This window comes from Typopeltis vanoorti, chromosome 9 (assembly GCF_054136105.1).
Source record: "Typopeltis vanoorti isolate ZY-2024b chromosome 9, IOZ_Tvanoo_1.0, whole genome shotgun sequence".
In the NCBI taxonomy this organism is placed as follows: Eukaryota; Metazoa; Arthropoda; class Arachnida; order Uropygi; family Thelyphonidae; genus Typopeltis; species Typopeltis vanoorti.
In genome coordinates this window covers 54,433,005-54,447,174 of record NC_143557.1, presented here as the reverse complement: position 1 = coordinate 54,447,174, position 14,170 = coordinate 54,433,005, and the positions used below count along the sequence as shown (strand labels likewise).

The 14,170-nt window shown below is 36.3% G+C and overlaps 1 protein-coding gene across 1 annotated transcript in view; it reads left to right on the top strand.

The window, feature by feature from the left end:
* The window catches only part of LOC150103053 (phospholipid-transporting ATPase ABCA1-like), an 859,669-nt gene that overhangs the window by 448,837 nt on the left and 396,662 nt on the right, over positions 1–14,170 (top strand). Inside the window, exon 21 of the mRNA XM_090398068.1 lies at positions 6,046–6,202. Coding sequence (XP_090254194.1) covers positions 6,046–6,202 — 157 coding nt within the window. The remainder of the gene's footprint in view (positions 1–6,045; positions 6,203–14,170) is intronic.

The window sequence follows — 14,170 nt, the reverse complement described above, 5'->3', positions numbered from 1 at the left end:
AATCGTATCACCTCTCCTTCTTCTATTCACCAAACTCTACAGTCCACATTCCCTCAGCCAATCCGCATAACTAACATTGTGCAGTCCTGAAACCACCTTTGTTATCCACCTTTGTACCCTTTCCACAGTTAATTTATCCCCTTCAAATGCCGAGGACCAAATCTCAGAAAAATACTCTAAGTGTGGTCTGATCAGGGTCTTATACAACAGAATGATAACTCTTTTATCTCTGCAGGTCAGTGTCCTTCTCATTATTGCAGCAGTCCTGTGTGTTGCCTTCACCACATTTGCAATATGTCCCCTGAATTTTAGGTTTCTATTAATTATCAACTCGAGATCTCTTGTCTCCCCTACTTCCTCCAGTATAGCTACTTCAATAGAGTATTCAGCATCCCATCGATGTGTCTCAAACCTCAAGACCTTACATTTTGCTGCATTAAAACGACACCCAACCCATTCATTTACCCATATCTTTAGCTTGTTCAAATCCTCCTGCAGGGCTACCATATCTGCACTATTACTAATAACCCTTCCCAGCTTCACATCATCTGCAAACAACTGAATATCACCCTGCAATCCACTGACAATGTCATTGATATAAAGGATAAACAATATAGGTTCCAGTACTGAGCCTTGTGCAGGATGACCCCCACTTGTAACCTTCTGCCTCCTTGAAACTGTTCCACCATATACCACTCTTTGTTACCTGTCAGAAAGCCAATCCTGAATCCAGTTGACCAATCTGACATCCAGACCCATGTGCTGCAACTTAAATATCAGGTTATCATGTGGCACCCTGTCAAATGCCTTTGGTAAGTCTAAGAAAATTGCAGTATATGCCTTTCCCTCATCTACTGCTCTTGTAACTTTATTATACAAGACTAGCATATTACTAAAACAAAATCACCCCTTCACAAATCCATGTTGACTCTCACAGAGAACATTACCCTCATCTGTATATTGCCCCTAACTAATTTCTCCAAGATCTTAACAACTACTGATGACACACAAACTGGCCTATAATTAAACACTTCCAGTCTGCTACCACCCTTATTCAATTGCACTATCTTTATCTTCCTTCCATTCCTTGGGCACCTTTCCTATAACCAGACTTAGCAAAGGAGCTGTCAGTTCTTTAGCACATTCTCTCAAAACTCATGGTGAAATGCCATCTGGTCCCTATCCATTTTTATCCCACAATATCATTCTTCCACAATCATTTCTCCTCCTACTGGCCACATAGCTAAAAAATTCCCTAGGATTTTCTTTGGATCTTAGTGCCAATCTCTTCTTATATTCGAGTTTTGCCTTCCTTACCATACTAGTCACTCTCCTGGCCTGTGTCTTATATTCTTCATGCATCTGCTCTTCACCTGTCTACTTATATCTCTTCCATAGCTCTTTTTCACATACAGTTCCTGTTTAATATTGTTTGTCATCCACTTTACACCAAATTGTATCCTCTTCTTCACTTGGAATATAGCTTACTATTGCTGCTAACAAATATTCCTTCACAATTTCCCATGCACTAATGATATCCCGGCCTTCCAATTCCTCCTTCCATGAAACTTCCCCAAGTTGATGTCTAAGACTATTATAATCATCTGCCTTATTATTCCACATATGTTCCCTTCTCTTTGATACTCCTGCATGTCTATTCATCTTCCAAGTCAAAACCACATGATCACTCTCTCCAACTGGTGGGAGAGATGTCATCTGAGTTATTATCAACTCTTCTGATGCTATGACCAAATCAAAAACTCTTGAACCTCTTGTTCCCTCTATATGTTGCCTAAGACATTTGTCCCTCAAGAATTCTAGAAATTCTATTCCCTTATTGCTACATGCATTTTCCTCTCCCCAATTTATACTGCTGTAGTTAAAATCCCCCATAACAATCATTCTTCTTGCACTTGCCAGGCTCATCTGTCTAAACATCTCTTGGCCCCCACTCTCTGTGCTCCTTGGTTTATAGCAACACCCAACTAAATATCCCATCTTGCCCATCTTTACCTCACACCATATACTTTCAAATACTTTCAAAATCATTAATGTCACTGCCTTCCAAAGCCTCCACTCTTAGAGGACATAGGTTGTCACTTATCATAAGTAGTACTCTACCACCACCACGCTTTCCTTTCCTATCCTGGATTGTTGGAACATCCACCCTATTCCCAAGATTTGGCGCCCTCTGACTTCTATCTTTTCCGAAAACTAAAACTCTTCCTCACTGGTTTGCGTTTTTCTTCGAATCAAGAGATGATTGCAACTAAATATATAATTCTTCTCCATCTTCTTATAATGGATTTTGGGCCAAGTAGCCTTTTTTGGTCTCATGCCATCACTTTCTTGGTCTTCCAATTCTTCTTTTAACCTTTTATTTGGTATCGCTATGGTATTTTTGTCCTTTGCTATGGTCCATTCAGTTTAGATGTTCTGACCATTTTTTTAAAAAATTACTTATATAGTAGTTAATTCTTTATATTTATATGCAGGTAACCCTTGTATAACACGGTACTTATACAGCGCGGTTTCGATATAACACGGTCTCCAAATTGTTATAACCCTTTATCTATTCATATATTTTTCACGTGCGACTTAAAAATCAAAATTTTATCTTCGGTAAATTTGCGTCTGCCCATGTTGCACATGTAGTTATAAGTTGCAAATTTGTATTAGGAGAAATACCCTTTAGCACGCATGCACGTCAATTGTTTATCATATAAAGAGTTTATTGTTGAAAATTGTCTTCGTTTTTCCGCCAGGAAAGTGCCTTAAAAATCATATGTGTGTTAATCTCGAGCTGAGCACTCTATATTCTGATGAGTTACATACATTTTTAATTTGTAATGCTTTTTTTTTATGAAAAAATTTATTTTTATAGTAATGACCACTTAGAGAGCTTTTGTGATATGGTTGAAAATGAAATTGCTGAATTAATTGATGGATAAATAGATTTAAATTAGGAGGAACTGGTATATTTAATAGATGTCGTCGAACCAAATGGTGGGGAAAGTTCTGCCAAAGATTCTGATTGTGATTAATCCTAAAGAATTCAGTTTAAAGAAATTAGCAGAAGGATTGGACTTAGCAAGAAAGTTAGGAAGTTATTTTATGGATAATTATCCCTCAATGGAATGCTCTAGAAAATTCACGAGACAATTGGATATTTGTTTATCTCCATATTATGAGCTTAATAAAAAATTGCAGCATAGTGGTAAGCAAAGTCTTATTACTGACTTCTTGATAACTAAACCACCCAAAGTATGCAATGAGAATTATACAAATGATGTCCAAGAGATTTCAAGTGATGACACGTTCGGCCACTCGTAAATAAAGACCTTCTTCGAAATGTTAGTTTAGATTATATGTTTTCTTAACTTATATGAATTACCTGAATTACATAAAAATATATTTTTGTTAGATATGTCATTGCTGTTTATATAATTAAAAAAAACACTATTTCGGAACATAACCCTACTTTTTCTATGTGATCTGAGTCTCGCATAACGCGCCATTTCTTTGGAACCTAACATCCTCGTTATACAAGGGTTACCTGTATATTGCTACCCATTCACGAAATTTTATTTGCAAATTTGCAAACCTATTGTACATTTTGTACTGTGGATGGGCTCAAGATTTTTTTTTCTATTTTTATCAATTATATATATATATATTTATTTATTTATATATATATATATTTATTTATTTATGTATATGTATATATAAATTTTTGTATTTTAAATTTGTTTGCACATAATCCTGAACCCCCTGTTCTAGATATGAAACATGGAATTTTTTTAGGCTATTTCTGGCCTCCAAATAAGCAGATTGGTGGTCTTACGCTGGCCAATGAAATTCATCTGCTGCTTAAAGACAATCACAAACATCCATGCCCACAGCAGGATTTGAACTGGCAATTTTATATATATATTTTTGAATTTTTAATTTATTTTTACATAATCCGGAAACCTTTCTCTAGAGACAACATGTGGGACTTTTTAAAGCGAATTCAGGCCTCCAATAAGTAGGATGGTGGTCTCTTACTGGACAATGAAACTCATCTGCCACCTAAAGAGAATCACAAACATTCATGCCCACAGCAGTATTCAAACGCACAGCCTGTTGGTTGGAGAGCAGGTACACTAATTGTACCTGCTCTCCAACCACTTGGCCAACCAGGCCAGAAATTGGTTTTGTAAAATTTTACAGGAATTGTAAAATTTCTTTGTTTTATCGCCCCACTTAGTATATTTAGCTGTTTTTTCTGAGAATTTCATCTATGCTGTTTGAATCCACATTTCATTCTTTTTATCGTCCCTGTTTCACTAGCATAGAATAAAGTTAGTTTAAACAGGATGTTATGCTGTTTGATTGTAGTGTGTTTTTGTACCAGGGATGGCTTAAATATATTATTTATTATGCCATTCACTTTAACAAAATTTGATATTTTAATATTTTTAATTTTTTCATCTTCATGTGATAAGTCACATCCTAGGTATTTAAAAGTATTTACTTGTTCTAATATTTTATTATCTATCACTATTTTACTTTAAAAAAATGAACAGCATATCTTAGTAAAAAGATAAATTCAACTTACAAACACGTTTCTAAGGATGCGTTATGTTCATAAGTTGGGGTTCACGTGTTTTAGAAAGGGTTCAGAGATGAATGACTGACTGTAGTGGTATACAGTCTGTGAAATGTTGGATATGAGGGAGAATGAGAAATTGCCATTTGTAGTATAGCATCATGAATGGAAGCAGGATGGGAAAAATGATTGAACGTATTAGTTGGTAAGGGATTGTTTGTTACCAGATTAAAGTGGAAAAAAAAGTGCTGGCCTGGTGGGCCAAGTGGTTAGCCTGTCTACTCTCCAGCCAAAAGTTTGTGGGTTAGAATCCTACCGTGGGCATGGATGGATGTTTGTGATTGTCTTTGAATATACTAGTTGTGGTGGTAAATGGAGTTGGTGTGGATGATGAAAGTAGTTGCGGTTCGTTGTAGTTGGTGGATTGAGTGATGGAGATGGAGAGTTGTGGAGTAGGTGCCCTCTCTAGATGAGACTTTGGACTCCCTAGAGGCTCATGTAATAATAATAATAATAATAATAATAATAAAATTTTAATACAATAAAGGGAAACAGAGAGAGAATGAGAAGCTCTAAAAGGGAGATGTGAGCAAGATGATAAATGATTCTTTGCATGGAGGGCTTGGTAATTGTCTAAGTGTGATGAGTGCAGAAACATTGAGTTTTTTGTGTGACAGTGAGGACTGCAAAGTGACTGAGTCAAAAGACACAGAGGTCTTTTGATGTAATATATATATTACATCAAAAGACACGAAGGTCTTTTGACTCAGTCAATATCTATTTACATTTCAGCTAATTAAGAAAACATAGATGCTCTTGCAGAGATTCATTCTTAGACACAAAAATGGAAGATTGAGTAAATCAACTTTCCACTTTTGTGTGGAATGATTTAATAAGATTTAATCTAATTAAATCAGTTAGATTAAATTTTGCTCACTATGTGCAAAATCAGTTTGCACATAGTGAGAGAGAGAGAGAGAAACGTTATTTAAGATATACATGGAAGGAATATAGTGGGACAAAAAATGGAATGTGAAAAAGAAACAAAAAAACTAAGAGTTGGTGCAGAATTAAGTTTTTTTAAGACCAGACTTGTCACACATTTCCAGAAGCTAGATCACCTGCAATCAGTACTCTTCATGAAATATTATTATTTTTATTATTATAACAGTGTCTCCATGGAGTCAGAAGACTCATCATGAGAGACCTTATATTGACACACTAACCGTTATTCACACAATACCTATCATACTCTTAAATTCATTCACAAATGAAGCATTCACAACCACCTCTGGCAAAGCATTCCACACATTCATGGTAATCAATATGTATGATAAAAAATCATAAGAACGTTATTATTTATTATTATGATTATATTGTAAATTATCACATAAGCTGAACATATAGAATTAGCTTTTGTGAAGACATATGTTGTATTTTTTGGCATCTTTTAGGGAAAATTATTGTGTTGTGGATCACCACTTAAGCTGAAGAACAAATATGGCTGTGGTTATCAGTTAACACTTTCACGTACATCTTCTGATTCAGACCTTGAAAGTGATTCTGGGAAAGCTTCCTCATCATCTTGTTCAGAAAGTGAATGTGAACACAGTAAGTTTCCTTCTTATTTATTATCATTTATTATTATTATTATTATTGTGCATACATCTTGTATTAATTAAAAACACATTTTTAATTAATAATACTTAAATGTTAGGCTGTGGTTGTGTGGATGGCTTTTCTCCACAAACTATGGTTTCCCTCAGAAGCAATAACTGACTTTGAATATATTTAACTGCTGAACCAGCCATAATATGTATACACGTCAATAATTAATGAATGTAAAGTGCCCATTGAAGTTAATATATCATTTGAATTCATAGCTTATATTTTTGATATATTTTATCCGTGAGGCCATTTGGATGCTTAATATTATCAGCACTTGTAAGGAAGTCAAAAGATTAGAATTAAGGGTTAGTTATTGGGATCATGCCATTATAATACTGGATTATTTTAGTCTCCTCCCAACAGGAGAGTAAAATCCACATCATATGCAGTGACATAAACTCCATGAATTATCCAATTCTCTGTCTCTTTAAATTAAAGATACCAAGAAATTATATTCTTGGTTTAATCCTTTATCCAAGTGTAAGCAAACAAAGTTTGCACCTAAAGTAATTTCAGGACCAGGCAACTTATACATAGAAGTTAATGACTTTATGCCACTTGCCTTAGTATCCCATAACAAAAAGCACATATCCTTATGGACATGTTACTACCCAGACTGTTTACGACCTTTAATGAGGTGAAAAAGTAAAGGGTTGTTCATCATAGGCCTAGAATAGTTAGTATAATGGTACAAGAGAGCCTGATAATATTAGCAAAAAGAAAAGACAGATATATAGAATGAAAGGTGGAGAAAAGGCCTCAGCTCTTTTTTATCATTATATAGCCAAAGGCTATCAGATTTCCTTTTTCACCAATCTCATATAGATGAACAACCAAAAGACTAATTGACACTAAAGCACAAGGATGACTGATACCCAGGTAGTTAGCCCCATCTGAGCTAATTGCCTTACGTTTGCCTTCTCTGCCTAGGATTGCTCTCTCCAGTCATCCCTGCAATTGACTATAAGACCACATTAAATAAAGAAGATGGAACTATTTAAAAAACCTCTCATAGCAAGAATAGACAGAATTTTATCTCTCCCTGGTGAATATTATATAATGTGGCTGGTCTACACCATCTAGTTATCATAAATTTGATATCTCCTAGAATGCTTTTTTCTAAATGCAAAAATTGTCTGACTGAACAATAAAATTTCCACAATATAATATTATTATTATTATTATTATTATTATTACTCCAAGAGCTCATGGAGTCAAAGACTCATCTGGGAGGTCCTTTTATCACACACACACAGCTCATCATAACGTGTCTTAAACACACTCAAACCACTTGCAGACACCACACTCTCAGGCAAGGCGTTCCAATCATTTACAACTCTGCTTGAGAAAACCTGCTTCTCACTCCCCTACTCACACCCTCTTTATACAGTTTCCAGGGATGACCTCTGTTTCTACCCTGATCTCCCACTATTCTCTGTAGAACTTCTCCACCATTGATCCTATAACAACCCCTTAATAATTGTAGGTCTCTATCATATCTCCCCTCTTCCTCCTGTCCACCAGACTCTGCAAATTACATCTTCTCAATCTTTCCTCATACTCGACATTACAGAGGTCAGAAACTACCTTAGTCAGTTGCCTTTGGACCCTCTCCAACATCTCTTCATCCTTCTGAAAACCAGTGACAAAATCTGGGCACAATAGTCCATGTGTGGCCTAATCAAAGCCTTATACAATGGAACAAGAATCTCCCTACTTCTACAAGTCAGTGTCCTCCGCATCATTCCCAGACGCCTTTGTGTTGTCTTCACAAATTTTGGCTATGTGTCCCCTAAATTTCAGATCCTTATGAAAAAAAAAAAATTATTATGCTTCACCACAGCAAAAAAACAAATATCACTGGCACCATGAGCAGAAAATCCAACCAAAGCATTAATAAATAAGATTGTATGAAACTAAACTAACTTGTAGGTCTCTATCATATCTCTCCTCTTCCTCCTGTCCACCAGACTCTGCAAATTACATCTTCTCAATCTTTCCTCATACTCACCATTCCAGAAGTTAGAAACTACCTTAGTCAGTTGCCTTTGGACCCTCTCCAACATCTCTTCGTCCTTCTGAAAACCAGGTGATTAAATCAGGGCACAATAGTCCATGTGTGGCATAATCAAAGCCTTATACAATGGAACAAGAATCTCCTTACTTCTACAAGTCAGTGTCCTCCGCATCATTCCCAGAAGCCTTTGTGTTATCTTCACAATTTTGGCTATGTGTCCCCTAAATTTCAGATCCTTATGGAAAAAAAAAAAAATTACTATGCTTCACCACAGCAAAAAACAAATATCACTGGCACTATAAGCAGAAAATCCAACCAAAGCCTTAATAAATATGATTGTATGAAACTAAACTTGTAGATTTGAGAAAGAGTCATTCTTAGACTTCCCATTCACCAACAGCCAAGACTATCTTTTAGCACCCACAGAGGGCATCTTATTTTTTTTTTGTAGTGTGTGTGTGTGTGTGTGTGTGTGTGTGTGTACATTATTACAATTCTCATGCTGTGTTTCAGATGATGTCTGCAAAATATCAGAACCATTTTATTAAACCTGATTTATTATTATTATTATTATTATTATTTGACACCTCCAGAGAGTCCAAAGACTCATCGAGAGAGGGCACCTTCTCTACAACTCTTTCTCCACCACTCAATCCACCAACTGACCACAACTACACCAATGCCATCTACTGCCGACCACCAGACAATCACAAACATCCATGCCCACAGTGGGATTCGAACCCACAGCCTTTTGGCTGGAGAGTGGATACGCTAACCACTTGGCCAGCCAGGCTGGCACTCTTCAGGCACTTTATTAGCACTTATCAAATGTTCTGTCTCTCTGTATTTCTTGAATTATAAGTTGCCATCTATTATCATTGAATTATCAGCATGGAATTTTTTCATCGAGTTTGATCTTGCAATTAATTTTTTTTTGTTTATCTTCATAAATTCTTTTAATTTATGAAAGATTCATGACTTTTTTTGTGGTAATTTTTCAGCTCTTTCATTTCTATCAGGATTAGAATAATGCTCGTGATCCTTTGTGTTTCTTTCTTGTTTTCTGTATAAGTCTATTTTTGTCATTATTACACAGGAATTTCATGGTCTTCAAAAATAATTAATATTTTAAAGCATTTTTCTACAAAGAAATTCTTCTACAAATGGGCTAAATGAATGCAGTCCAAACAAGTTATGCAAGTCGAAAAAATTGTGCACATCAGCTTACCTAGTTAAGTATAACCAAAAGGGCCGTCAGATAGCATAACAACAGGGAATGGATAATATAATTAACAGGCTCTTCATAGCTGTCAGTTCAAATCCCACTGTGGTATCGATGTAAAAATCCTTTAGGCAGTAAATATTTTTCATTGTCTTCCAGTGTGAGACTACTACTCTACTCTACTTCCTGAAGGTCTCAAAGTGGCTTATATATGTTCTGTATTTAGTCTCTAGAATAAAGTATCCAGATTATCTAACCATCAGCTCACCTGCAATTCTGAAATGTTTCAATGGTCAGTTGCCAACCTTTTATGAGTGGAATTGATACAGGATTTAAAAAAAAAAAAAAATTGCTTTGCTAGCTAAATATACTGTATATAATTATAATAATGTATCCAATTCTCTAAAATCTGTGAACACTGACTGACTGACTGTTTTACTGGAATACTCAGATTTTTGCTTCATTTCTGAAAATATTGTACTTAGTTTCAAGATTAGCTCTAAATTATTAGTCAGGACTGAAGATTATGCTGAAATATTTGGTTGTGACATTATTTAGTTTCTATTGCTCTGGAACAATGTTTATAGAACATAACTCATAAACTCTACTACTACAAGTGGAAATTAATCAAATGTGATCTGTTTAAAGTCAAAATTAACATCTTTAAATTAGGATATATTATATAGGAAATCAAAAAGAAACTATACTTGGATATGTCTGAATTTTCTTTATGCATTTATTTAGTTTCCTTCTAAATTTACCAAGATATTATTGGGAGCATTTTGCATGATGCATAAGCACTATTATTTTCCTTTTATCCTTTCTTCTTTATTATATTATGAGCAGAAAACTAATTATTTTAAAGAAATTCCCTTTTTGATTAATAGGCACTGATTATCCAGAAAATTGAGACATTTACTATCAATTTATTAAAATAATAATAATAATAAAATTCCCAGTTTCATTCATCTTGTTGTTGTTATTGTTGTTGATAATTAGTCAGTGTTTAGGTTGGTCTTGCTAAAATTCTTAACAAATTCCAGTTTTTGTATGTTTTGCACTGATATTACTTCCTAGTCTTGCTGGAGTCACCAAATTCACTGTTGAAAGTCTTTCCAACCTATATGCTGATACCTTCCCTCAAACTCTTTCCCACTTTAATCACTACTAATTCCACACACTACTAATCCCCATGCAAAAAAAAAAAAGTGTTTGGTACACTCCTGCTTACATGTACAGAGTTATTCACCTTTAAGTCCTCTCCAACATTTTCTCCATCTCATCTTCTTTCATGTTAGGCACAATACACTCTCAAGGCCAAGTAACTTGGTTTCTAGAAACCTGATGTTGCTTATGATTGAGTGGTTAATTCTATCCGTATTGTTTACTATAGCTGTAAACTGCATATATTCTTCTGCCTGGCTTGTCTGTTTTGTGAGATGAAAAACCTGTGACATCTCTATGACACCAGCTAACTTACCTTCAGTTGAAAAGTCCTGATAAAGGTGCTTCACATTCTGCCTGAGATTTGAATCCAGGTCTTTCCAACCAAAGGGTCATTTATGCTGACTAGGCTACAGAGGCTCTTCATCATTTCCCTGTCTCTGAGATATGAATTATACAGGGCAACAGCTCAAAATTCAGATATGAAAACACTTCAGGATAATGTGAATAGGATGGTATTGTGAGGTAGAAAATGTAATTGTAATGAGAGAGAGAGAGAGAGAGAGAGAGGAGTATGCCAGGGATGATTCCAAGAAGGCAGAGCTATTTTGTCAGACAGAAGTGATGACTGCAGCACTAGAATAAGGAATTGGATTGAGGAAGCACGCTGGCTGCTCAGTTGATTTTAAGATTTTCAGAGATTTTAAAAAATACTTAAATATGCCTTAGGATGTTGGATGGCTATCAAGAATAAAAGCAATGAGTTCTTAGCCCTGGAAAGTGCAACAGGAGCAAAAATTACTTGCATTAGTGAGACCTGGTTAGCAGAGAGGATAATAATAATAATAATTATTATTATTATTCAGGCCTCCATGGAGTCAAAAGACTCATCGTGGGAGGTCCCTCTTAGGAAACATAAAGTCTATCATACTACTGCTTGAACTCATTGACTGTTCTGGCTCTAACCACTCCCTCAAGCAGTGCATTCCACTGATCAGCCACCCTCCATGTAAAGAAACCACTCCTCACCCTCTGTTCACAGCTTCTTTTCATAACTTCCAGGGATGACGCCTTGTCATCACTTCTTCCTGCGTTTCCACTAAGTGAAAGAATTCCCCCAAGGTCTACCCTGTAACTTCCTTTTAACAGTTTAAAATTTCGATCACATCACCTCTCCTTATTCTATTCACCAAACTCTGCAGTCTACATTCCCTCAGTCGATCCTTCTAACTGACATTGTACAGAGGTACATAAATATTGTACATAAATTAACTGTGGAAAGGGTACAGAGAATTTATCCCCTTCAAATCCTGGGGACCAAATTTGAGTACAATAGTCTAAGTGTGGTCTGATCAGGGTCTTATACAATGATAACTCTTTTATCTCTGCAGGTCAGTGTCCTTCTCAGTATTGCAGCAATCCTCTCGATTACTTTCACCACCTTTGCAATATGCTCCCTGAATTTCAGTTTTCTGTCAATCATCACCCCCTGATCTCTTGTCTCCCCTACTTCCTCCAGTATAGTTCCTCCAATCGAGTATGCATCCTCCCATCAATGGATCCCAAACTTCAAGACTTTACATTTTGCTGCATTAAACCAAGACCACCATTCATTTGCCAATCTGTTTAGTGTATTCAAATCCTTTTGCAGGGCTGCCACATCTGCACTATTACTGATAACCCTTCCCTGCTTCACATCATCTGCAAACAATTGAATATCCCCTTGCAACCTATTGACACTCTGACTCGTTCAGAAAACAGCAATCTCTCCAGATGCCTTCATCCTTCTTCATTCAAATGCAAGCTGTTTCTCTCACATACAGTTCTCTTCTGTCTGCAAATGCCCTCCAAGCATCCACATATTCCAATCCTATCTTCTGACACATTCTGGCTATTATGCTATTCAGTATTACTGCTCTTCTGCTCAGCTCGTCACTATCATACTTGGCAACACACACAATCTTTCCTCTCTGCGTTTTCTTTTGCACAACCTCTAGCAAGAATCTCAGATCTCTTGTCACCCGATTTACATTGCCTTCCAAGTCATTCGCACCCACCATCACAATCATTTCATCCATCCTTTCACCCCTCTTAATTGCCATAGCCACACTTTCTATCATCCCTCCAGGCAAACACTCCTCTGGCATCCTATCTTGCACACCACAGATCATCGAGTCTCCATACATCAAACCTCTTATCACTCTGTTCCTTGTGTTCCCCTACTTACCTGCTGTCCTGGCATCACCCTATCCCTGGTTCCAGCACTCCCTCGCATTCTTCCCATTTCCTCTCTCTGACGCTTTCCATTCTCCCTTCTTCTATCACTCCTCTTCTATCATTCCCAAAACTCTCTTTCTATTCTCTCCTCTTCTATCATTCCCAAAACTCTCTCTCACTCCTACTCTGATTCTCATTGCATTCATCTCTTCCATTCTCCTAATCTCATCTTTCATACTTCTCATCTTGTTCACAAGACATTCCATCTCTTCTTTCAGCTCAGTTCTTTCGCCATTCATTCTCCGAATCAAGACCGTCTCCGAAAACTTCATAGTCATTTATTTTCTCATTCATATTTCGCTTGTCATTCTCTCCTATCACACTACTCGTCTTCCGACATTTATTTCCCATCCCTGATGCAACTAGTTTGGTTATCGAGATATCTAATTCACTTAATTCCTCCCATTGGCTACATTTTGCATATATACACACTTTCCCCCCTTCTCTCACCTGCTACACATCCAACTCCTGGGATGCATACATGCCGCAAGCACTGCATGCCACAAAGTCCTTTATTATGTTACGCATAATAGAGTTCTTAAATGGCAGAGGACTTGGTGACACTCCATTTGTGATTACAGCTGTGGCTGCCATCATTCCTTACTGCTGAGGAATTACTAAACAAAACGCTAAATATATATAAATGCTATATAAACACTGTATTATATATATTAAAAACCTTGCTTATAAAATTGCTTGGTATCTTTAACATATATACATACATACATATATATAAATGCTAAATATATATCATCATCATTTATTTATAAGGTTACAATTATAAAAAGGGAAACCAATCAAAACAAATAAGTAGTCTGTGTACACTAAGATAGGACTTTTGAGGTTGTGATGTGTTATGACGTGAAGGAAATACAGGATTCTCTGTCATATGCTAATTGATGGATCTCTGATGCAGAGAGTTGGGGGAAACGGGGAGAATATTGCTGATGTATTTCCAATATGGAGTTCAGGGTCTACCTCTTTTTCTTTTTCCATATGTAGGGGCATAGAGGACCAGAGCATCAAAGGGTACAGAGGGCAGATGTCTGAGTTGGTGGCTGAGCCATTTTATTTGGTTTCTTTGAAATATCCAGGAGTAATCCAGGATATTTTGTCAGACAAGTAGTTCCAAAGCTATTTATAATTTTGGTTGCTACTTTTGTTGAGATATTCCAGGTCTGGGAGCCATACATAAAGATAGACTGACTGGTGCACTTGTAAAGACTAATCT